At 39.3% G+C, this 27,053-nt stretch overlaps 1 protein-coding gene across 5 annotated transcripts in view; it reads left to right on the top strand.

Annotated features, from left to right (window-relative positions):
- Positions 1-27,053, top strand: part of SLC9A7 (solute carrier family 9 member A7) — a 185,961-nt gene that overhangs the window by 80,387 nt on the left and 78,521 nt on the right. For all 5 annotated transcript variants that reach the window (XM_061409873.1, XM_061409872.1, XM_061409869.1 and 2 more), the window contains exons 2-3: positions 19,548-19,747; positions 23,631-23,708. In XM_061409873.1, coding sequence (XP_061265857.1) covers positions 19,548-19,747; positions 23,631-23,708 — 278 coding nt within the window. The remainder of the gene's footprint in view (positions 1-19,547; positions 19,748-23,630; positions 23,709-27,053) is intronic.

Below are 27,053 nucleotides of genomic sequence, written 5' to 3'. Positions count from 1 at the left end.
TTTTAAATACATATATCCCCTCCCTTTTGAACCTCCCTCCCATCTCTCTCCCCATCCCACACCTCTAGGTTGATACAGAGCCCCTGTTTGAGTTTCCTGAGCCATACAGCAAATTCCCATTGGCTATCTATTTTACATGCTGCTGCTGCTAAGTTGCTTTAGTCATGTCCGACTTTGTGCGACCCCAGAGACGGCAGCCGACAAGGCTGGGATTCTCCAGGCAAGAACACTGGAGTGGGTTGCCATTTCCTTCTCCAATGTATGAAAGTGAAAAGTGAAAGTGAAGTAGCTCAGTCGTGTCTGATTCCTAGCGACCCCATGGACTGCAGCCTACCAGGCTCCTCCGTACTTACCTCCAGGCAAGAGTACTGGAGTGGGTTGCCATTGCCTTCTCCATCTATTTTACATATGGTAATATGAATTTCCATATTACTCTTTCCATACATCTCACCCTCCCCTCCCTCTCCCCATGTCCATAAGTCTATTCTCTATGTCTATTTCTTCATTGTTGCCCTGTAAATAAATTCTTCAGTACCATTTTTCTAGATTCTGTGCATGTGCGTTCAGTTCAGTTCAGTCACTAAGTTGTGTCCGACGCTTTGCAACCCCATGAATTGCAGCACGCCAGGCCTCCCTGTCCATCACCAACTCCCAGGGTTCACCCAAACCCATGTCTATTGAGTCAGTGATGCCATCCAGCCATCTCATCCTCTGCTGTCCCCTTCTCCTGCCCCCAATCCCTCCCAGCATCAGAGTCTTTTCCAATGAGTCAACTCTTTGCGTGAGGTGGCCAAAGTATTGGAGTTTCAGCTTTAGCATCAGTCCTTCCAATGAACACCCAGGACTGATCTCCTTTAGAATGGACTGGTTGGATCTCCTTGCAGTCCAAGGGACTTGAAAGAGTCTTCTCCAACACCACAGTTCAAAAGCATCAATTCTTTGGTGCTCAGCTTTCTTCACAGTCCAACTCTCACATCCTTACATGACCACTGGAAAAACCATAGCCTTGACTAGATGGACCTTTGTTGGCAAAGTAATGTCTCTGCTTTTCAATATGCTATCTAGGTTGGTCATAACTTTCCTTCTAAGGAGTAAGCGTCTTTTAATTTCATGGCTGTAATCACCATCTGCAGTGATTTTGGAGCACAAAAAGATAAAGTCTGACACTGTTTCCACTATTTCCCCAGCGATTTCCCATGAAGTGATGGGACCAGATGCCATGATCTTCGTTTTCTGAATGTTGAGCTTTAAGCCAACTTTTTCACTCTCCTCTTTCACTTTCATCAAGAAGATTTTTAGTTCCTCTTCCCTTTCGGCCATAAGGGTGGTGTCATCCACATATCTGAGGTTATTGATATTTCTCCCGGCAATCTTGATTCCAGCTTGTGCTTCTTCCAGCCCAGCATTTCTGATGATGTACTTTGCATATAAGTTAAGTAAGCAGGGTGACAATATACAGCCTTGATGTACTCCTTTTCCTATTTGGAACCAGTCAGTTGTTCCATGTCCAGTTCTAACTGTTGCTTCCTGACGTGCATATAAGTTTCTCAAGAGGCAAGTCAGGTGGTCTGGTATTCCCATCTCTTTCAGAATTTTCCACAGTTTATTGTGATCCACACAGTCAAAGGCTTTGGCATAGTCAATAAAGCAGAAATAGATGTTTTTCTGGAACTCTCTTGCTATTTTGATGATCCAGCAGATGTTGGCAATTTGATTTCTGGTTCCTCTGCCTTTTCTAAAACCAGCTTGAACATCAGGAAGTTCACAGTTCACGTATTGCTGAAGCCTGGCTTGGAGAATTTTGAGCATTACTTTGCTAGCGTGTGAGATGAGTGCAATTGTGCGGTAGTTTGAGCATTCTTTGGCATTGTCTTTCTTTGGGATTGGAATGAAAACTGATCTTTTCCAGTCCTGTGGCCACTGCTGAGTTTTCCAAATTTGCTGGCATATTGAGTGCAGTGCTTTCACAGCATCATCTTTCAGGATTTGAAATAGCTCCACTGGAATTCCATCACCTCCACTAGCTTTGTTCATAGTGATGCTTTCTAAGGCCCACTTGACTTCACATTCCAGGATGTCTGGCTCTAGGTGAGTGATCACACCATCGTGATTATCTGGGTCGTGAAGATCTTTTTTGTACAGTTCTTCTGTGTATTCTTGCCATCTCTTCTTAATATCATCTGTTTCTGTTAGGTCCATACCATTTCTGTCCTTTATCGAGCCCATCTTTGCGTGAAATGTTCGCTTGGTATCTCTAATTTTCTTGAAGAGATCTCTAGTCTTTCCCATTCTGTTGTTTTCCTCTATTTCTTTGCACTGATTGCTGAGGAAGGCTTTCTTATCTCTCCTTGCTATTCTTTGGAACTCTGCATTCAGAGGCTTATATATTTCCTTTTCTCCTTTGCTTTTCACTTCTCTTCTTTTCACAGCTATTTGTAAGGCCTCCCCAGACAGCCATTTGCTTTTTTGCATTTCTTTTCCATGGGGATGGTCTTGATCCCTGTCTCCTGTACAATGTCATGAACCTCCATCCATAGTTCATTAGGGACTCTATCAGATCTAGTCCCTTAAATCTATTTCTCACTGTTGCTGCTGCTAAGTTGCTTCAGTCGTGTCCGACTGTGTGACCCCAGAGACGGCAGCCAACCAGGCTGGGATTCTCCAGGCAAGGACACTGGAGTGAGTTGCCATTTCCTTCTCCAATGTATGAAAGTGAAAAGTGAAAGTGAAGTAGCTCAGTCGTGTCTGACTCCTAGCGACCCCATGGACTGCAGCCTACCAGGCTCCTCCATCCATGGGATTTTCCAGGCAAAAGTACTGGAGTGGTGTGCCATTGCCTTCTCCGATTTCTCACTTCCATTGTATAATCATAAGGGATTTGATTTAGGTCATACCTGAATGGTCTAGTGGTTTTCCCTACTTTTTTCAATTTAAGTCTGAATTTGCCAATAAGGAGCTCATGATCTGAGCCACATTCAGCTCCCGGTCTTGCTTTTGCTGACTGTATAGAGCTTCTCCATCTTTGGCTGCAAAAAATATAATCAATCTGATTTCTGTGTTGGCCATTTGGTGATGTCCATGTGTAGAGTCTTCTCTTGTGTTGTTGGAAGAGGGTGTTTGCTATATGTGTGTTAAATTATGGTATTTATCTTTCTCTTTCTGACTCACTTCACTCTGTATAATAGGTTCTAGGTTCATCCACCTCATTGGAACTGACTCAAATGCATTCCGTTTAATTGCTAAGTAATATTCTACTGTGTATATGTACCACCACTTTTAGGTTGTATATTTGATGTTTTTCTCATTTTTTGAGGTAGAATTGTATTGCTATAAACGTCCCTCTTAGAACTGCTTTTTTTGCATCCCATAGGTTTTGAGTTGTCATGTTTTATTGTGATTTGTTTCTAGAAAGTTTTTGATTTCCCTTTTGATTTCTTCAGCAACCTGTTGGTTATTTAGAAACATGCTGGTTAATCTCCACGTGTTTGTGTTTCTTGCAGTTTTTTTTTCTTGTAATTCATATCTAGTCTCATAATATGGTCAGAGAAGATGCTTGATATGAGTTCAATTTTCTTAAATTTACTGAGGTTTGATTTGTGACCCAAGATGTGGTCTGTCCTGGAGTATGTTCCATGTGCACTTGAGAAGAAGGTGTCTTCTTCTGCATTTGGATGGAATGTCCTGAAGATATCAATAACATCCATTTCCCCTAATGTATCATTTAAGACTTGTATTTCCTTATTAATTTTCTGTTTTGATGACCTGTCCATTGCTGTGAGTGGGATATTAAAGTCTCCTACTATTATTGTGTTACTGTTAATTTCTCCTTTTATGTCTGTTAGTGTTGGTCTTATGTATTGAGCTCCTATGTTGGGTGCATAGATATTTACAATTGTTGTGTCTTGCTCTTGGATTGATCCCTTAATCATTATGTAGTGTCCTTGCTTATTTCTTGTAATCATCTTTATTTTAAGGTCTATTTTGTCTGATATGAGGATCGGTACTCCAGCTTTCTCTGGCTTCCCATTTTCCTGGAATATATTTTTCCATCCTCTCTCTTTCAGTTTATATGTGTCTTGAGGTCTGAAGTGGGTTTCTTGTAGACAGCATATATATATATATATATCTTGTTTTTGTATCCATTCAGCCAGTCTGTGTCTCTTGGTTGGAGCATTTAATCCATTTGCTTTTAAAGTAATTATTGATATGTATCTTCCTATTGCCATTTTCTTAATTGTTTGGGATTGATTTTGTAGATCTTTTTTCTTTTGTTGTATTTCTTGACTATATAAGTCCCTTTAAGATTTGTTGCAAAGCTGGTTTGGTGGTACTGAATTCTCTTAACTTTTGCTTGTCTGAAAAGCTTTTTATTTCTCCATCAATTTTGAATGTGATCCTTGCTGAGTACAGTAATCTTGGTTATAGATTTTTTTTCCCTTTCAGTACTTTAAATATATCCTGCTATTCACTTCCGGCCTGCAGAGTTTCTGCTGAAAGATCAGCTGTTAAGCATATGGGGTTTCCCTTGTATGTTACTTGTTGCTTCTCCCTTGCTGCTTTTAATATTCTTTCTTTGTGTTTAGTCTTTGTTTGTTTGATTAGTATGTGTCTTGGTGTGTTTCTTCTTGGGTTTATCCTGTATGGGACTCTTTGTGCCTCTTGGACTTTATTGGCTATTTCCGTTTCCATGTTGGGGAAATTTTCAACTCTAATCTCTTCAAAAATTTTCTCATACCCTTTCTTTCTCTTTTCTTCTTCTGGGACCCCTATAATTCGAATGCTGGTGATTGGTCCCAGAGGTCTCTGAAACTATCCTCAGTTCCCAGAGGTCTCTGAAACTATCCTCAGTTCTTTTCATTCTTTTTACTTTATTCTGCTCTTCAGAAGTTATTTCCACTATTTTATCTTCCAGCTCACTGATTCATTGTGCTGCAGATATTCTGCTATTGATTCCTTCTAGAGTATTTTTAATTTCAGTAATTCTGTTGTTAGTCTCTGCATGTTTACTCTTTAATTCTTCTAGGTCTTTGTTAATTGATTATTGCATTTTCTCCATTTTGTTTTCAAGGTTTTTGATCTTCTTTACTATCATGTGCCTGAATTCTTTTTCAGGTAGTTTGCCGAAATAGGCAAACTAGGAAATACTCTTCATTTATTTGGACTTCTGTGTTTCTAGTTTGTTTCTTCATTTGTGCAGGATTTCTATGCCTTTTCATTATATTTTTAACTTATTGTGTTTGAGGTCTCCTTTCCCCAGGCTTCAAGCAAAGTTGAATTTTTTCCTTGAAGAAGGTTGAATTCTTTCTTCCTTTTGGTTTCTGCCCTCCTAAGGTTGGTCCAGTGGTTTGTGTGAGCTTTGTATAGGGTGAGATTTGTGCTGAGTTTTTGTAGGTTTGTTTGTTTTTCCTCTGATGGGCAAGGGTGAGTGAGGTGGTAATCCTGTCTGATGATGATTGGGTTTGTGTTTTTGTTTTGTTTGTTGTTTAGATGAGGCATCCTGCATGCGGTGCTACTGGTGGTTGTGAGATGCTGGGTCTTATATTCAAGTGATTTCCTTTGTGTGAGTTCTCACTATTTGATACTCCTTAGGGGTTAGTTCTCTGGTAGGGTCTTGGGGTCAGTGCTTCCAGTCCACAGGCTCAGGGATTGATCTCTTAAATGCTGTGTCCCAGGGTTAAGTCCTCAGCTTTGTCCACTGAATAAAATATAGCTCTCAACTTCTGGGCTTTATGTTTTGTCTTTAGTTTGAGGCAGGAGATAGATGGGCCCCAGGCTGAACAGCCTCTCCTTTGCAGGTTCTAGAGCAGCTCTAGGAAACAAGAGACTCAGCACCTACTCCAAGGATGCCCTATGGCCTTCTTATAGTGATCTGATTAGTATATGTAATTAATAAATTTGAACTTAAATGTTTGTCCCACTTTTTTGAATTGTTGTATTAGTCGTCTTGGGCTTCCCTGGTCTCTCAGTTAAAGAATCTGCTGTTGTGCAGGAGACTCTGGTTTAATCCCTAGGTCAGGAAGATCCCCTGGACAAGGGAATGGCAGCCCACTCCAGTATTTTTGATTAGTCATCTAAATAAAAAATTATGTACTGTGTGCCTGTGACTAAAGTTCTAAGCACATTTTCATCATCGTCCCAAGTGTGTGATATTTTAAAAGCATTAATGAATATTAAACTTGGATATGATCCTATGATGTTTGATCAGGGAGGACAGAGGTATGGTAATTTCTTGGTTTGTGACATAGCATAATACTTTGTACAAAAGTGGGACTTCATGTCAGAAGGCCAGTATTGTGAGTCTTCTTTGGAAGATTAAGAATACTCATTGTGGTAATGGTATGAGAAAAGCAAAACAAATAAGCTGGAAACATCTCTGAACAGGGTTTAGGGACCCTATATTACTGTTAACATTGGGATGTTCTAATCTGAGAAGGACATGTTTCCTAGTTGGGAGGTTGGGATGTGAGTTAGCTGTAGAGATATTGCTGATGGTCCAGAGAAGCCACCTACAGTTTCTCAAAAAGATGGTGCATTCATATGCTTGGACTGCTGTAACAAAATGCCACAGACTGGGTGGCTTAAACAGTAGAAATGTATCTTCTCACAGGCTGGAAGGCTGAGATCCAGGTGCTGGCAGGGTTGGATCCTGGTGAGGCCTTTCTTCCTGCCTTGTGGATAAGCTACCTTTTCACTGTGTGCTCACTTGGCCTTTCCTCTGTGTGTGTGCACACACAGAAAGATCTCTCTTCCTTTTTCTTAAATGGCCACTGATTCTATTGGATTAAGACCCTACCCTTATGACCTTATCTAACCTTAATTACCTGCTAAAAGCCCAGTCTCGAAATACAGTCACTTTGGGGGTTAGGGCTTCAGTATATGGAGTTGAAGAGGACACAGTGAGTCCATTGCAGATAGTTTATTTGGTTGGTTGTTGTTGTTCAGTCACTCAGTCATGTCCAGCTCTTTGTAACCCAATGGACTACAGCATGCCAGGCTTCCCTGTCCATCACCAACTCCCGGAGTTTTCTCAAACTTATTCTACTGAGTCAGTGAAGCCATCCAGCCATCTCCTCCTCTGTCGTCCCCTTCTCCTCCTGCCTTCAATCTTTCCCAACATTAGGGTCTTTCCCAATGAGTCAGCTCTTCAGATCAGGTGGCCAAAGTTATTGGAGCTTCAGCATCAGTCCTTCCAATGAATAGTCAGAACTGATTTCCTTTAGGATTGACCAGTTTGATCTCCTTGCTGCCCAAGGGACTCTCAAGAGTCTTCTCCAACACCACAGTTCGAAAGCATGTATTCTTTGATGTTCAGCCTTTATGGTCCAACTCTCACATCCATACATGACTACTGGAAAAAAACATAGCCGTGACTATATCGTTTGAATTCAGGTGAATTCTTAAATATTTTTTTTTTCTTAATATGGCATCACAAACAAAAAGTGAAGTAAGTATGTACAAGCTCTGTTTTATTCATTTATTTTACTGTGTGCTCTCAGAACCCTCCCTTTTCACTTGTGTATGCCTCTATATTTGCATTTATTTTAGTTAAAGCTCAACCATTCCTTAGTAATTGGAGTAACTAGAGCAGCAAATGTGGTTGCTATTGTGTGTTCCAGTTCCATGGCTCTCTAAGATAGCTGTGATTAGTGCATTTGTTTATTTGCAGTGTTGTTTGATTGCAGGGCTTCTAGGAAGTAGATTCTGTAATATGCCTCAAAATCATTGGAGGGTTTTTTTTTTTTTTTTGCCAGTTATTTATTTGGCTGTACCGGGTCTTAGTCGCAGAACATGTGAACTCTTAGTTGTGGCATGAGGGATCTAGTTCCCCAGCCAGGGATCAAACCTGGGCCCTCTGCATTGGGAGCACACGGTCTTAGCCACTGTACCACCAAGGAAGTCCCTCATTGAAGACTTTTTATCCTATAAGAGTACTTGACTTTTATTTATTAATTTGAGCCAAATTATAAAGGCTAATAAAGTTTGGCACCCTTGAATTTAATGGCAGGTAGGAGGTTGAAAATAGGAGTCAGAACTAAAGGTTCTTAAAACTCAAATGTCCTTGTTAATACAAGGCTGTTGGCTAACATCTCCGTAATGTATTGTCGTTTATTCAGTGATTGTAGTGGTCAGATTGCAGGGATGGGAGGTGAGTGCTCATTGCACATTGCCTTCAGGAAAATTAACCTTCAGGGTGAGGGTCAGGCACTTAAGTGGCAGTCCCAGTGTAGTGCAATCATTGTTCTGATAACTGTTCTCTACCAGAGACTGTTTTGGAAATGCATGATGAGATGGATTGCCATGTATGGTTGTGTTCGTTGTGCCCTGAACAATTCCAGGAAGCCTCTTTCATGTTGAAATCTGTGAGGGCAACCCTGACTGTGAAGAATACATCCCAGTCCTGAGGTATCAGGATGGGCTTCTCTGCCTGGAAGAAATGATATCTACATTGTGACTTGAAGGGTGAGTAGGAGTTAATCCAGTGAAGATGGTAGGGAGCAGAGAGTGGGAACAGAGTTCCAGGCAGAGGCTCAGAGGAAGGATTGATTAATTTATTTCAAAGGGTAGCTAATGTTTAGCTGAAAGTCTTGTCCTAGACCTTTAAAGAGTGGCGAATGGGTCAGGAAAATGGTGATAAATTGCTGTGGTAACATTGGTAGTCCTTTGGCAGTTGATGTGAATTTGATTAGTGTGTTTTAATTAAATTGGAGAACGCACAAAACAGCAAGTAAAATGTGTTGAGTGATGACTCAGCCACGGGTTTACTGTCCTTGATTTTGAGAAATGTCAGAGTGTGAGACAGAATCAAATAAATCTTCATATACCTGACCTAAAGTCCTTAGACCTAATCCAGGAATCTACTGGCCTCCCATTATTTTTTCAAGCATCTTTGAATTCCATTTTGAAAGCATTTTAAAGAAAATATGGTTAAGACTTTAAGTGGTCATCCATATTGCTTGGGATTTGAGGGGTTCAATTAGTGATACTCTGTCTGCTATCAAAATGGAACCATTTGGGAGATAAAGGAGCCAGATAGGTAGAGCTTGGAGAGTGTGGTTTAGGTACGACAAAATGGCTTCCTGAGACTGTAGCCCTGGATTAGGCAGAAATAATCCCTCCAGGCCCTAGAGGTGTTGAGCCAGCAGAGGCCCCACCTAGAACAAGGCAAATGTAATCTATTTACACTTGCTTACCATATTGGACTCCTATAGTTAAAAGTTCAGTCACTGAGTCCAAGTCTGCCTCCTTGGTTCCTAGTTTTCAATGAAAGACTCTCCCACTCTTCCATTATATACTAGAGTGGGTATCTCCAGTTTTTAAATATTGTCAGAAGGTATGTGGTATCTGGTCACCCACAGAGAAATGCTGTGCAGCACAGAAGTGATGGAAAGATGTTCCTGGTGTCCTAAGAACTTCATGGGACAATATAGTGATTTTTCCATGTCTTGTTTTTCCAAGTAGATATCTAAAACCTAAAGTCATTTTCTTCCTCTTGTTCTTAACTGTAACATTACACATTTGGGGAAACTATTTAGAATTGATGGTATATTTTGAACTACATAAACCTGTCCCATGTTGGTTTTAATCAAATCTTTGGAATTTCAGCTATTGAAAAAGAGGGGCATTGAATTGGAGGTTGAACTCTTAGCTGATGGGCCTGATCTTCACTATTTTAGTGTCACGTATACTAAGGAAGGGAGAAGGCAATGGCACCCCACTCCAGTACTCTTGGCTGGAAAATCCCATGGACGGAGGAGCCTGGTAGGCTGCAGTCCATGGGGTTGCTAAGAGTCGGACACGACTGAGCGACTTCACTTTCACTTTTCTCTTTCATGAATTGGAGGAGGAAATGGCAACCCACTCCAGTGTTCTTGCCTGGAGAATCCCAGGGACAGCGGGGCCTTGTGGGCTTCCATCTATGGGGTCGAACAGAGTCGGACACGGCTGAAGTGACTTAGCAGCATACTAAGGAAAGCAAGACAGAACATTTGTCTTGAAGGGCTACAAACTCACTTTATTTCTTTTGTTAAAATCTACCTCTGTCAGAGTAGCATTACTCCCAGGCTGGCTGATTGGCTATTTGCAGATTTTCTGTTGTATTGTCAAGAGTTTTCAGATTCAGAGCAACTAGAACTCTCAAACCTTGCTTGGGGGGTGGGTGGATTATTGCGAATATGGTATAGAAACTCTGGGAAATGATTTGGCCAACTCTTATAAAGTTAAACATATGCTTGCCCAATAACTGAGCAATCCTACTCTGTGTATTTGCCCGAGAGAAGTGAAAACATGTTCATATAAAACCGTGTTCACGAATGTTCATAGCAGCCTTATTTGTGATAGCCAAAAGTTATAAACAAATCAGATGTCCCTCAGCAGGTTAGTGGATAAACTGTAGTGTATTCACACAATGGAATATTACTCAACAGTAAAAAGTAATGAAGTTAGATATTTGGCTAAGCAAGAGAAGCTAGTCTCAAAAGGTCACATAGTTTGACTCTATTTAACCTTGAAAAACATCACTACAAAAAGCATCACTATGAACAAAGCATCACTACGAACAAAGTTAGTGGAGGTGATGGAATACCGGTTGAGCTATTTCACATTCTCAAAGATGATGCTGTGAAAGTGCTGCACTCAATATGCCAGCAAATTTGGAAAACTCAGCAGTGGACACAGGACTGGAAAAAATCAGGTTTCATTACAGTCCCAAAGAAAAGCAATGCCAAATAATGTTCAAACTACCACACAATTGCACTCATTTCACATGCTAGCAAAGTAATGCTCAAAATTCTCCAAGCTGAGCTTCAACAGCATGTGAACCATGAACTTCCAGATGTTCAAGATGGATTTAGAAAAGGCAGAGGAACCAGAGATCAAATTGCCAAGATCGGTTGGATCATCAAAAAAGCACAAGAGTTCCAGAAAAACACCTATTTCTGTTTTATTGACTACAACAAAGCCTTTCACTTTGTGGATTGCAACAAACTATGGAAAATTCTTCAAGAGATGGGAATACCAGACCACCTGACCTCCTGAGAAATCTGTATGCAGGTCAAGAAGCAACAGTTAGAACTGGACATGGAACAACAGACTGGTTCCAAATCAGGAAAGGAGTATGTCAAGGTGGTATATTGTCACTCTGCTTATTTAACTTATATGCAGAGTACATCATGAGAAACACTGGGCTGGATGAAGCACAAGTTGGAATCAAGATTGCTGGGAGAAATATCAATAACCTCAGATATGCAAATAACACCACCCTTATGGCAGAAAGTGAAGAAGAACTAAAGAGCCTTTTGATGAAAGTGAAAGAGGAGAGTGAAAACATTGGCTTAAAACTCAACATTCAGAAAATGAAGATCATGGCATCCGGTCCCATCACTTCACAGCAAATAGATGGGGAAATAATGGAAACAGTGAGAGAATTTATTTTTCTGGGCTCCAAAATCACTGCAGATGGTGACTGCAGCCATGAAATTAAAAGACACCTGCTCTTAGGAAGAAAGCCATGACCAACCTGGACAGCATATTAAAAAGCAGAGACATTACTTTGCCAACAAAAGTCCATCTAGTCAAAGCTATGGTTTCTCCAGTAGTCATGTATGGATGTGAGAGTTGGACCATAAGGAAAGCTGAGCACTGAAGAATTGATGCTTTTGAACTGTGGTGCTGGAGAAGACTCTTGAGAGTCCCTTGGACTGCAAGGAGATCCAACCAGCCAATCCTCAAGGAAATCGTCCTGAATATTCTTTGGAAGGACTGATGCTGAAGCTGAAACTCCAATACTTTGGCCACCTGATGTGAAGAGCTGACTCATTGGAAAAGACCCTGATGCTGTGAAAGACTGAAGGCAGGAGAAGGGGACAACAGAGGATGAGATGGTTAGATGGCATCACTGACTCGATGGACATGAATTTGCGTAAGCTCCGGGAGTTGGTGATGGACAGGGAAACCTGGGGTGCTACAGTCCATGAGGTTGCAAAGAGTTGGACACGACTGAGCAACTGAATTGAACTGAATCTTGAAACAACAAAACTCTAGTAATGGGAAACAAATCAATGACTCTTGCTGTTTTAGGTAAGGTGAAGGTGTAACTGTCAAGGGATATAGTACAAGGGATTTTTTCTGGGAGTGATAGAACTGTTTGGTATCCTGATTGTGGTAGTGCTTATGTGAATCTATGCTGTATTGTATACAGAAGTACAGATATAGTGTTGTACCTATGAAATATATATAATGTTATAAACCAATGTTACCTCAATAAAAAATAAAATTTAAAGATTCATAGAAGTGTACACACAAAGGGAAAAAGTCCATTTTATTGTTAAGACAATATTAAAAGTAAGAAACATTTTAAGACAGCATCAAGAAAGTTTAAAAAAAGAAAGAAAAGAAAAAACAAGTCACAGACTGGAAGAAAATATTTTCAAATCATATATTCAATAAGAACTTGTATCAGAATACACCAAGGTCTGTTATAATTCAATAAGAGAATCTAATTTAAACATGGCAAAAGATTTGAATTAATAGACGTTTCACCAAAGAAGATACACAGATGATCCATAAGCACATAAAAATATGCTTGACATCATTAGGCATTAGGGAAATCCAAATTAAAACCACAGTGAGATACCACTTAACACTCTCTAAAATAGATACAATGAAAAGACAATAAGAAAGAGTTTAGAGCATGTAAATAAACTCTGTAAATAAAGTAACTCTGATACCTTGCTGGTGGGGATATGAATTGTATAAAATGGTATACAGTTTTCCAACTGAAAACTCTTCAACAGTTTCTTAAAGTAATAAGTATAGATTCACCATATGTCATAGTGGTTCCACTCCTAGGTGTTTACAATAGAGAAATGGAAGCATATGTCTATCCAGACTTGTATGCAAAAGTTGATAGCAGCATTACTCATAATAGCAGAAAAATGGAACCGATACAAATGCTCATCAACTGGTGAATAAACAAGATATGTTATATCCATACAGTGAAATACTATTCAACAATAAAAAAGTAATGAAGTATTAATATCTTCCTTCCACATGGGTGAGCCCTGAAAAGATTATGCTGAGAGAAAGAAGCCAGATACAAAAGATTACATATTGTATGATTTCTTTTCTATGAAATGTCCAGAAAAGTCAAATCTATAGAGAGAAGATAGATCAGTAGTTGCATGGGGGTGGGAGTGGGAAACAGAGTGACTGCCAAAGGAAATGCTCCAAATGTACAACTCTGAATTTAATAAAATCATTGAATTGTACACTTAAAATGGGGAATGTTATGTTATTTAAATTGTACGTCAATAAAATTGTCTTTAAAAAGTTATTTCACTACATACCCAAAACTAGTAATAAAAATATTTTAAATGAATTCTCCTTGAAATGAATATATCAGTGAATAACACAGCTGTGTAAGTAGTAGAACAAGTAAAAAAGGATATTGAAAAGGCTGTAACGTACATTCTCAAAACCAGAGTCACTTGAATGACTCCCAAATCTGAAAAATCATTGTCACTGCTGGGATCCATTGCATTCTCTTAATTTGCTCAATTAGAAATAGTTATCACTCTCTTCAGACACTGTGTAATGGAATGTGGAATGGGACATTTTGTTTTCTCAGAACTTCAGATGAAGCCTTAGAACTCAGAACAACTTCTACAGTGCTGTAAAAATCCCCATAGTGGTGGCCAAACCCTACTGATGATCGTCTGCTCCTAGTAGCTCATATAAGGGGAGGTGGAGTCTCATTAGAGAACAGGGCATCCATGCACCTGTTCCCAATTCCTTAACAAAGGCTTATTGATGGAGACACTTAAATATTGCAGCAGGTGGATAGTTGTCTAGAATTACAGCTGAGTGTCAATTTGTTCAACTGTCTTCCTGACAAACTCAGTCACAGAATGGAGGCTAGTTTCTTTTATGGCCTTATAGAATTTTTGAACCATACTTTGTCCATAATTAAGTTCCTTCCTCATACCATCAATGGGGTACATTCATAAACTGTATATAGGGCTCTTTTTTTGGTTAGGTGTTTCTTTTAAACATTAGAAAATCTGGCAGTTGTACACCATCAGCACAATTAATAAATACAGGAATTTTTTTTCATACTCAAAAGTTTGAAATAGTTTTGGATTTTTTTCTACTGAAAAAGTTTTGAATTTTTGCACCTCTGTAGTTCATCAGGCTGCTTTAAACCACCTCAGATGTCAAAGGGATTTCATCTATATTTGCTTTCCATAAAAGTTCAGAACTAATTTTTTTCCTAGCATTAGTCATATACCTGTGAAATCAGTGAGTCTCTTTTCATCAGCTGACATGTGCTGTTTTTCTGGCCCACACTCATAGATTATTGCTGTTTGTAATCTTGAACATTATGATGTTGATCCAGTAAAGTCATTAATGCTTCCATTGCTTTCCATCATTTTTGGGGTAATATTGAACTTTCTAAGCTTTGAAAAATATCTAGTGTCAAATCCTAATTCCTTGTAGTTATGATCTCTTTATAGTTTCCTGTCGGGGGATGTCTTCCATGTCTAGAAGATGGAAATATGCCATTCATGTTTTTTCTAAGTCTTTATTATATTCTTTCTAAGCTATCCCTCTACACTCCTAATACTCCTAATATCTTATTATTTCTTGAAGTGGAAGATGTCACATGTGAACTTAATGTAGCAGTGACTGTCCTTTAGTGCCATGGAGTACAGTGGTAATAAATATGAATGTAGATGTTTTAAGGAGTTACTCAAACTCTATCTTGAATTAGCAGACTGTTGTTGTCATGTTTTAACACAAGGGGGCAGCATCATCATCTTTATTGTCACCATAACATGTTTAACATAGGCACCTTGGGCCCAGGTAGGGAGGGTAAGATTTTATAAGTATGTAAAAACAGTATTCATCATCTAATAACACTTCTAGGTATGATGGTGATGATTACTGAGAGAGACTTCAAGGACATTTCCTGTAGTAGAGGAATTTGTCTGCAAATATAAACCTCCTATAAAGAAAAATCTCCTGTATCCCTTCTGTTCTCAGTACCCTCACTAGACACTTCTGTGACCACATGTGTGGGAATTTTCTCACACCAAGCAATTCTCCAGCTCTCAAGCGAATACCGACTGAGTATCCACAGTTTAACTCTCTGACACTATCTACCCGGATGTATCATCAGATCCCACAGGCCTCACAAAACCTCTGCCCCTCTCACTTCAGAGGTTAGTCATAAATCCAACTTCTGACCAACTGACTGTAAGTCAGAGGTTCCCATGTTCCCCTCCTTGGCTTTGATCATTTGCTAGAATAGATCAAAGAACTCAGGAAACCTGTTTACTTACTGTATTACTGATTTATTAGAGAAGGATATAATTCAGAAACAGCCATATGGGAGAGATGGATGAGGCATGTTATGTAGGAGTAGGCACGGAGTTTCCGTCAGCTGCTCTTCTCTGCCCTCATGTGTTCACCAGTCCAGAAGCTCTCCGAACCTGTGTACTCTGGGGATTTTTACAGAGGTTTCATTACATTGGTATAGTTAACTAAATCATTGGTCATTAATGATCAATTTAACCTCTAGGACCTCTTCCCTGCCTGGAGCTCAGGGGTTGGGTGGCTTTAAAAGTTCCAACTCTCTAATCAACTGGTTGATTCCCTTGGCAAGCAGCCCCCATTCAGAGGCTAATCTGGGAGCCCCCAGCTATCAGTCATCTCATTAGCATACAAAGAGACACTTAGAGCCTTAGGGATTCCAGGGGTTTTAGGTGCTGTGTACCAGGAAACTGGGACGAAAACCAAATATATATTTCTTATTATAAATCACAATATTATACCTCCTCTTTTGTTAGTCATTGTGAAGACCCTGTCCTATCATGGTTTAGCTTTATAGTTAGCTTTGCTAATAACGAGTAAACACAGTGAGTTATGTGAAGCAGGTATTGATTTGGGAGGACAGCCTTTTATAAATGACTTATTTTAGTTTCCTGATGAAGACTTTGTTGACTGAAGAAAAACGTGTTTTATTCAGGAAGCTTGCTGACAGCTATACAGCCCAGGAATAACATCAAAAAATTACTGCTAATCACAAAACCCAGACCTCTCAAGTTAATGAATTTAATGCTTATCTATGTATGGGAAGATGTAAGAGTCTGGGCTCATTGAAATTATTCATTTGATATGCATCTTAACTATCGAGACACATAGCCTATTTTTCTCCATCTAACTTCTCTCCAGGGTGCACCTTGAGGGGTGGTGGTGGTGGTTTCTTTGATCTGAAATATTCTTTGTTTACTAGAATTGCAGGCAACATTTTTTTTGTTGTAGTTCACAGCACTTCCTGTTGGATGTAAATTAGACCAAGTTTTAGGAGGCATTTCTTGACCAGTTAATTTGTCCCATGGTGCTAAGAGGGCCAATTCCTAGATCAGATGAGAATTATGTTGATAGGCTGCTCAGTGTGCTAAGTTTTGGATTAAGCCCTGTTTATAACCTAAAATTCTCTGGATCTTCTGTTTTGCTAGTCTATTATGATCCAGGAAGTATTTTCTTTGTTGCTTATTCCCACATCTAGAGTTGCACTATTACAATTAATTCTATATAGAGTTAAATGTGTGAATGACCACGTCAAGACGTGTAGTCATCATTAATTTTGTCAGAGGCCTGGTTACACATTGGGTAAAAATTGACTTACAGTTGGGTTAAAAGCATATACATGTGTGTGTATGTGTGTGTGTGTGTGTGTGTGTGTGTGTGTATTGGAAGGACTGATGCTGAAGCTCCAATACTTTGGTTACCTGATGCGAAGCACTGACTCATTGGAAATGACCCTGATGCTGGGAAAGATTGAAGGCAGGAGAAGGGGACGACAGAGGATGAGATGGTTGGATGGCATCACTGACTCGATGGACATGAGTTTGAGAGAGCTCCGGGAGTTGGTGATGGACAGGGAAGCCTGGTGTGCTGCAGTCCATGGGGTCGCAAAGAGTTGGACATGACTAAGTGACTGAACTGAACTGTTTGGGGCCCTTTAATGTTGGGGACCAGTAGTGGGGAGGGTCCTTCTGGCCCATCCAACCTTAGATAGTTGTTGTGGTCTGTGTGTGGCTTAGAAAAGAATTTCCAGACACAAAGTATTTCAGAAGAGAGTGAGTTTATTGAGAACAAAGAACGAAGATAGTGAAGGGTGCTGCAAACATAGCATCTGACTTTCTGACAGACCAGGGAGAGTTGACCCATTTCACAGGCTAGTGGTCAATTTTGTAGCCTCGAGATGAAGAAAATTCCTGCTAGAAGGGTGGCATTAGGTGATTGGTCAGAAAGCTATATGGTGAATATTTTACCTAATATGAAGTCAGGGAACAGGCTAATTTAAATTTAGGTCAGGAGGGCTCATGGCAACAGTTGCTATGGGGCTTGGTCAATTCTAGAGATTTTTGTCCTGTGACCTCAATATAGGGCTCCATAGTAGTGTTGTATCAAAACATTTTGTTTTGATCCCATTAATATCTATTTTCTTTATCTTATTTCTTGATAACCATCTAAGGATTTTTATCCTTTTGGGATGAGTCCCTTTAAAATTTTCACCTTGTTATAAAGAAATCTGTATAGTTTTTCTTATGTTCTTATTTTCCTATTAATCAATCAACCTAATTAACAATCTAATGTTTTTTTTTTATCCATGATCTAATTTGTTTTTCATAGGTACCAATAAAATAGCTGTTTATAATGAAAGCTAAAAATTTGCCAATTTAGAAGTTTCACCAGTTTAAAGAATCCATCCTCTGGCCATTGATGAGATATACCTTAATAGTGACTCACACCAAAAACATGCAAGAGCCTCCTGCACAAGAGAGTACATAGGATGCAACCTTCACAAAATCTAGAAGGTTTACTCCCCAAAATAGTTTAAAAAATAAAGGACCTTGGTTGTACAGGTGGACACAATGAAAGTAAAGATGAAAAAGGCCCCTTATGGACAGCTCTTATGACAAATTTTCCTGAGAGTTGGCACAGCCAAGCCAGACAAAAAGATTGCCCAGGATTCCAGTCTATTTGGCTGCCAAATGTACACCACGTGTGTACCTTCTGGATGGTAGAGACCAAGGTCTCAAGCTGAGATTTTTAAGAACCTCATTTTAAATTTGGAGTAAAAATTTACAACTTTATTTTTTCACAAAGTTCAATTATGTTAGAACAAGTCTTTAATATTAATAATAACATCAATAATAAAACAATAGAGCACAGTGTGTGACTTAAAGAACTATATCTTTCTGGATTTTATATATTATTTGTTCTTCAACAATGTCTTGTGAGTTCTTATATATCTTGATGATAAGAGACATTGTAGAACATTATACATGAAATGAAGTGAATTGAAGTTGCTCAGCTGTGTCAGACTCTTTGCGATCCCATGAAGTGTAGTCCACTGGGCTCCTCTGTCCATGGGATTTTCCGGGCAAGAATACTGAAGTGGGTTGCCATTTCCTTGTCCAGAGGATCTTCCTGACCCAGGGATCAAACCCGGGTCTTGCACACTACAGGCAGACTCTTTACCATCTGAAGCACTCTTTACCACCAGGGAAGCACATTATACATGGGATATAGTAAACATTGTTCTTTGTTTTTCTCATATAACTTTCTCCTTTAATGGCAAAATGAGATGGGAGGAACATTGTACCATTCTCTCTCTTAATATTTCTAACAACTGAATTTAAAGAGAAATCTGAAATTTTCCTCCTAAGAGAGAATTATAGAAAGTGTCTTGTGGTTATTTGTGTGTGTTTTTTTTTTTTTTCACATTTCACTCATTTTTACTTGGGCATATGTGACTCATATCCAGGACCAGGGGAGCAACATTTCTTTATAACTCATGGGATTAAATGCTTACACACAGTTTTGCTGTTTTTTCCCTCATAAAGGGAAAACCCTACTAAGAACAAAATGTGATGGAAAGACTTGCAGCTAATTATGCTAGCTGTGTCAATGCTGCAGCCTCAAGAAGCCAGCTCTCCAGTTCCTGAATCATGACTGTGAAAATTTACACTGTGGTGTTTGGCTCCCTAAGGGATATAATTATTTTCTCCATGATATCCAATACTTGAAATGACCTAAGCAAAAGCCTTTCTTTTCTTTTCTTCCCTTCCTCTGGTGTGTGGCAAAATAAGTTGCTTTTGTAGCAACTAGAAATTCTCGAGGCCTTGTCCTTGCTTGTGGATGGCCTGAGGGATGCTGCTGGTAGAAATCAAAGAGCTCAGTGGTTCTGCTGGGCAGCAAACAACTTTGCCTCTTATCACCCATCTTCCTCCCACAAAATCCTGGGATGTAAGACACTATTAGTGGTTCCGAATACTAAGAGTGCCATCATAACCCTAAAAGGTACTGGCCTACCTTGTCCTCCTGGTGGCTGAGGGACCCAAACCAGAATAGATGGATGCCTAACCCTTCTGAAGGACTGTAGAGTTGTTCCTAAAATACATACCCTCTCCTTGGCCTCCAAAAAATAATCTCTCTGTCCTTCCACAGGCCTGATGTTTTCTTCCGCTCTGTTTCAGGACTCATCGTCGGGGTGATCCTGAGGTATGGCACCACTGCCACCAGTGGTCATGACAAGTCACTCAGCTGCACTCAGGAAGACAGGGCCTTCAGCACCTTATTAGTGAATGTCAGTGGGAAGTTCTTTGAATACACCCTGAAAGGAGAAATCAGCCCCGGCAAGGTCAACAGTGTAGAGCAGAACGACATGCTGAGGAAGGTGAGCTGTTATGGTCCTGACATGATCTTTCTTTTTTAATGCAAAATTCTTACTGCTTTATTTAATTAAAAACAACTGATGTGGTATTTGATTTTCCAATTCTGTCTTGACCTTGTGAAGAGAAATATTTTCAAATTCCTAGAACATCAATAACATTCCTGGTTCTCAGTTTGGCTAGGAAACTTTTGGACTGTGATGAAGAGAAGGAACCAGATTTGAACTTGAGCCTTTTAGCTTTGTCAGACTGATGTGGGCCACCAGTGGTGCACTGCGCTTGTACATCCCACTCAGCTCCTCTCTCCAACTCCCATCTCTTCTTGACTATGTTTCTTATCCTTGTTATGGTTTAGGGATGAGATTGTTTCTTTCTTAAAATAAGATTGGTTTCTCATTTTTCTTTTAGCTTGTATATTCAGTGTTCAGAAGTTATTCTTAGTTCTTCATGATTCTTTCTACCATATTCTACAATTTACGTTTCCCAATTTATTGACTGCAGTTAGTGATTGCAGTCATAGAGTGTAGCTTGCATTCTGAAAATTATTGTTCTCTGGATCTGCCATAATCCTTAAAGAAAATTATTCTCAACCTGGAACATTAAACATGCCCATCATCTCCCTGTCCCTAATGGCAATTCTAGTGAGCTCTTTCCTTTCAACCCTTCATAAGAATGCATAGGATTTCCATAAACATTTGTGAAATTAAATGCAACTGAGAAAGATACCCAGTGTAAATACCACACTAATGGCTGTTTTGAAATGGCCACCCAAGTCCTTCATACTAGAGAGGATGTAGGGGAAAGGGGAAGAACCCCAGCCCATTTCCATCTTTGAGTTTTGTAATAGAAGATGAAGTTGACTTTTACTCTGTTATCTTTAGAAAAACGTATATTCAGATCCCTCCTTTTTAAACTTTTCCCACATAAAGCAAAGGTAGTAGAACAAACACAGCTAAGATTATTGTTGTCAGTTGAAGGGAGAAGAGGCCTGTTGAGGCAGCTTGGTTGATGCAGAGTTTTGGAGTGGGCGTCAGGGAACTCTTGTGCTGATTCATACATTTCTGGGTTTGGAGACTTCAGCAAGTCACAAACTCTTTGGCCCCAGTGTCCTCATATTGGATAGATATTGTCCAAGGCCCCTTCTCATTCTGATATTCTCTGCTTTTCAGACTACTTTTATCTTTAGCAAGAAGATAGAATAAAACATAATTTGAATGAAAACATACTGTGAATTAGGCTAATCAACAGTTTCAGTTTCTAAAGAGAAATGCTAATTTAATAATTAGAATTATTAAATCTTTAATTATTACACATTTAATAATTAGAATGAAGATTTAAAATAATTAATTGAAATAAGAGCCAGTTAATCTAGAAACAGGAGCAAATTCTTTAAAAGGGTTAGGAGGCTTTATAGAATGTTTAATTCTTTTCTGGATGTCATAAGACTTTTTTAATAGTTTCACAGTGATTTCCCTGATTGTGCTGTGCTGTGCTTAGTAGCTCAGTTGTGTCTGACTCTTTGCAACTGCATGGACTGTAGCCTGCCAGGCTCCTCTGTCCATGCAGATTCTCCAGGCAAGAATATTAGAGTGGGTTGCCATGCCCTCCTCCAGGGGATCTTCCCAACCCAGGGATTGAACTGGGGTCTCCTGTATTGCAGGTAGATTCCTTACTAGCTGAGCTACTAGGGAAGCCCAGTTTCCCTGATTACCTACAGGTAATTTTAGTCTCCTTAGTACATGAACTGTGAACTTCCAGATGTTCAAGATGGATTTAGAAAAGGCAGAGGAACCAGAGATCAAATTGCCAACATCCATTGGATCATCAAAAAAGCAAGAGAGTTCCAGGAAAACATCTAGTTCTGCCTTATTGATTACACCAAAGCCTTTGAGTATGTGGATCACAACAAACTCTGGAAAATTCTGAAAGAGATGGGAATACCAGACCACCTGACCTGCCTCCTGGGAAGTCTTGTGTGCATGTCAAGAAGCAACAGTTAGAACTGGACATGGAACAACGACTGATTCCAAATCAGGAAATGAGTATGTCAAGGCTTTATATTGTCATCCTGCTTATTTAACTTATATGCAGAGTACATCATGTGAAATGCTATGCTGCATGAAGCACAAGCTGGACTCAAGATTGCTGGGAGAAATATCAATAACCTCAGATATGCAGATGACACCACACTTATGGCAGAAAGTGAAGAAGAACTAAAGAGCCTCTTGATGAAAGTGAAAGAGGAGAGTGAAAAAGCTGGCTTAAAATTCAACATTCAGAACCCTAAGATTATGGCATCCAGTCCCATCGTTTCATGGTAAATAGAAAGGGAAACAATGGAAACAGTGACAGACTTTATTTTTTTGGGCTCCAGAATCACTGTAGATAGTGACTGCAGCCATGAAATTAAAAGACACTTACTCTTATGAAGAAAAGCTATGACCAACCTAGACAGCATATTAAAAAGCAGAGATATTACTTTGCCAACAAAGGTCCATCTGGTCAAGGCTATGGTTTTTCCAGTAGTCATATATGGATGTGAGGGTTGGACTATAAAGAAGGCCGAGAGGCAAAGAATTGATGCTTTTGAACTGTGGTGCTGGAGAAGACTCTTAAGAGTCCCTTGGACTGCAAGGAGATCCGACCAGTCTATCCTAAGGGAAATCAGTCCTGAATATTTGGAAGGACTGATGCTGAAGCTGAAACTCCAATACTTTAGCCACCTGATGTGAAGAACTGACTCATTGGAAAAGACCCTGATGCTGGGAAAGATGGAAGGCTGGAGGAGAAGGGGAAGACAGAGGATGAGATGGTTGGTTGGATGGCATCATTGACCTGATGGACATGAGTTTAAGTAAACTCCGGAAGTTGGTGATGGACCGGGAGGCCTGGCGTGCTGCAGTCCCTGGGGTTGCAGAGTCGACCACAACTGAGCCACTGAACTGAAAGAGTTGATAAATTTCTGTTGATGTTTAGGAAGCCATTAACACTACTGGAGACTTTGGTCTAGGCCACATCACATATCACAAATGACTGTCAGTCAAAAGAGACTTAAATTCATTAAAATTATATCTATAAATAATTAGGTGGTAGGATGCAGAAAATTAGTAAAGAATTATGCCTGCACCTTTTACTGTAGTTGAACTTTTATAACAGTTTAATAAAAATCAAGATGTTTTCATTTGTTGTTTATTTTTTTTCTTTCTTTTTTATTACTATTATTTTTTTCTTTTTTTTTAATATAATATAAGTTTATTTTAACTTTACAATATTGTATTGGTTTTGCCATACATCAACATGCATCCACCATGGGTGTACACGTGTTCCCCATCCTGAACCCCCCTCCCACCTCCCTCCCCATACCATCCCTCTGGGTCATCCCAGTGCACCAGCCCCAAGCTTCCTGTATCCTGCATCCAACCTGGACTGGCGATTCGTTTCTTATATGATATTATACATGTTTTAATGCCATTCTCCCAAATCATCCCCTCACTCCCTCTCCCACAGAGTCCAAAAGACTGTTCTATACATCTGTATCTCTTTTGCTATCTCGCATACAGGGTTGTCGTTACCATCTTTCTAAATTCCATATGTATACCTTTGTTGTTTAAGAACATTGACCCAGAAGCTTTCTGTTGGTTCTCAAATTTGCACTGAATTGTTGTGTCTTAATACATATTCAACAGCCCATCAAGAGTAGAGTGCAGAAGTGCTGTATGGAGAAGAACAGACCAGTGTTCATGGGAGCTGTGGCTTCTCTCCTGTGTGATTTTTCACATTTATGTCATTTTTGAAAATATTCAAACTTTAGTCAGTGGCTTAAAATATTAAGGAAATAATATGGCACCAATTAGTATTAAATAAAAATTGCTTTTTTTTAACTTTTAGGTAACATTTGATCCAGAGGTCTTTTTCAACATTCTGCTCCCTCCAATTATTTTCCATGCTGGGTACAGTTTAAAGAAGGTAAGGTATTTTTTTACGGTATTTTTTAAAGCATGGGAATCTCTATGTTAAGTTACCTGCACAATTTTCTAGTTTTTTTCCTTCTCCCGGATTGGTTATTACTATGTTCTGTACCTACTCAGAGATAGCAGCTGATTCATCATCATCAGTGATTCATTTCTGTTTTAAAGTCTAGAACTCTCATCCATTGCTGTCGGGAATGTAAAATGGTATAGCCTCTCTGGAAAACACTTTTGCAGTTTCTTATAAAACTGAAGTTGAAATAACCATTTGTCCCAGAGATCTTAATTCTGAGGATTTATCCAAGAGAATTGAAAACTTCTATTTACACAAAACACTGTCCATGATTATTCATAGAAACTTTATTTGTAATAGCCCAGAACTGGAAACAAACAATGTCCCATGATAGGTAAATGGTTAAACAAACATCCATACTGTGGGATACTTCTCAGTAATAAAATGGAACAAACCACTGATACACAAAACAGCCTGGATGGATCTCAAATGCATTATGCTGAGTGCAAAAATCCAGTCTCAAAAGATCACACATTATATGGTTTCCTTCATATAGCTTTCTAGAAATGAAAAAATTATAGGGATGGAGGACAAATTAGTGGTCGCCAGTGGTTAGGGATGGTGGGGAAAAGAAGTGGGTGACTGTGACTATAAATGGGATAGCATGAGGGAAATCTTCATGAAAGTGGAACAGTTCTGCATCTTGATTGCAGTGGTGGTTATAAGACTCTACACATGTGATAAAATGACATAGAATTATGCACACACATTGTACCAATATCAATTTCCTGATTTTGATATTGTAGTACAATTATTTGAGGTATAACCAGTGAAGATACCACAGGACCTCTCTACACTATTTTTGCAACTTCTGTGAATCTATAATTACTCCAAAATAAAAAATTAAAAAAAAAATCATTACTGGGACTTCTATAGTGGTCCAGTGGCTAAGACTCTGCCTTCCAATGCAGGGGACATGGGTCCAAGCCCTGGTTGGGGAACTAGGGTCCCACATGCCAGAGGGTGTGGCCAAAAATTAGAAAAAAACAAAAACTTAAAAAAAATCTGTCATTTTTGAGGGAGGGTCATTGTGCTCAGCAGCAAGATTGGGTCTAAGGCTCTAAATATTTAAAATACTAAATACCTTTATAAATAGTGTTAGTGGCTGCCTTCCTCCCCCACTGTGGGACTATTCTTTGAAAATTTAGTTTCCAAAAATGCCTACTTCAGATAACAGCCAAGGAACCTGTTTCAGCTGTCTTTCTGAAAGGGGACTAAAGGAAACCTTTTCAGTGAGCCTAGAAAAGAGAGATGTTGACTGCCAATAAAGCTCAATAACATCCTTAGGAAGTAGAGAATGCCTTCCAAGTTGATAAATCTCTAGATAGATCAATCAAGGTTAAAAAAAAGAGGAAAGAAACAAATTACGTATATCAAGAATGAAAGAGGTGACATTGCTACAGACCCTTTACACCTTAAGAGGACAGTAAGAGTGTAATATGAACAACTTTGTACAAATAAATTTGACAACCCAGGTGAAATGGACAAATGGACAAATTTCTTGAGAGGTACAAATTACCAAAACTGACCCAAGAAGAGATGGAAAACTTGAGCAGTCCTATATTAATGAAATAAATTCTTTTCATAATTAAAAAACTTTATACAAGCTCAGATGGCTTCATTGGTGAGTTCTATTTAGCATTTAAAAAAGAAATAATACCAATCCTACACAAAATCTTTCAGAACATAGAGGAGGAAACAATCCCAACTGATTTTATAAGAAAGTGCCTCCCCATTTGGCCAGTTCTTCTGTCAAAGCAACTCTGCAATTTTCAAACTGTTTTTAAACTATTTACAACCCACACAAATACAGTTATTTATGGAACATCTGATATAAGGAACTTTGCATATATCCTTTACTTCTGTTTTTACATACATTATTTCTAATCATCATAGAAACTGTATGAATGTGAGGGTGGCAAATTACCTCATACCCTTTCTCCCCCAGGTTTCCAACTCATTTATAAACAGACACAAGGAGCTAATTGGCAACTGAATGATCAATTTATGACCCAAAGTTCCTGGTAGTGCATGTTGAATGATAAAGGTTAGCCCTTGGTAATGGGGCTCCTTATTACTAACGTCATAAATTGAAGACACATACCCTTTAGCCATCAGGTTGGTCACAGTCACAGGTGGGGAGGCTGAAATGGGAAGATCCTAGGAATTGCTGGGCCTGCCAAAGGCTGCCTCTGTTGCTCATAGCATAGAGACTATGGGAGCAATAGTGTTCCCCCACTTTTTTTTATAAGAGGGTCAAGGCTGCAAGTCAGGGTCAAGCCCATCTCTCCCTTTAGAGATCACATGGTTCTTCCTTACTGCATCATCTTCAGGGAGAAGGGATAGAACTTAAGTTCTCTCTCCACAATGGATGGCTGTATTCCTGCACAGCAGCCCAGCACACATATATATACTCACTGACATGTAGAGAATGTCCTGCATTTGATTAATACTGATGAGGATGTCAAATGACATGTGAGGTTATGTAGATGGTTCAGGACTGAGTCAAGGTTATGACCTGTTTGTCTGACTGGAGGGACTAGGATTGTTCTTGTTCCTCTGAGTTACATTATCTCTAGAGTTAAGTTTTCAGTACAAAAAGTGTATCTTTGGGCTTCCTTGGTGGCTCAGTGGTAAAGAATCTACTTGCCAATGCAAGAGACACAGGTTTGATCCTTGATTCAGGAAGATCCCACATGCTACAGAGCAACTAAGCCTCTGCACCACACTATTGAGCCCATGCTCTAGAGCCATGGAGCCACAAATAACTGAGCCTGCGTACCTCAACTGCTGAAGCCCCACACGCTAGAGCCCATGCTCCACAACAAGAGAAACCACCACAATGAGAAGCCTGTGTACTGCAACTAGAGAGTAGCCCCTGCTCACCACACTAGAGAAATGCCCTCACAGCAACAAAGACCCTGCAGAGCCATAAATAAAAAAATAAAACTTTTTAAAAGTATCCATTTTCTGAGTAATTTATGAGGTTGCCAAAGTAACCAGAATCTGTATGTCAGCTGTTGACATGTAACAAATAGATGATCTTACAGATATAAATGATGTTATTCTTTATTTAAATGAAGAATTTGGGAACTGCTCTTCAGATCAAATGGGTGATGAAGAATTTGGTATTTTAAATAACTTATCTTAATGTATAATCAAGGTCATAGTTGCTTGAAAATGAAACCAAAGCATTGGTTGTTAAAGCCACTGTAATGGCTGGAAAAAACCACCTTAGTGTTTGCATAGCTTTTTCTTTGTCAGCTTCAT

This window comes from Bos javanicus, chromosome X, assembly GCF_032452875.1.
Source record: "Bos javanicus breed banteng chromosome X, ARS-OSU_banteng_1.0, whole genome shotgun sequence".
Lineage (NCBI taxonomy): Eukaryota > Metazoa > Chordata > Mammalia > Artiodactyla > Bovidae > Bos > Bos javanicus.
This window is presented reverse-complemented; position numbering and strand designations above follow the sequence as displayed.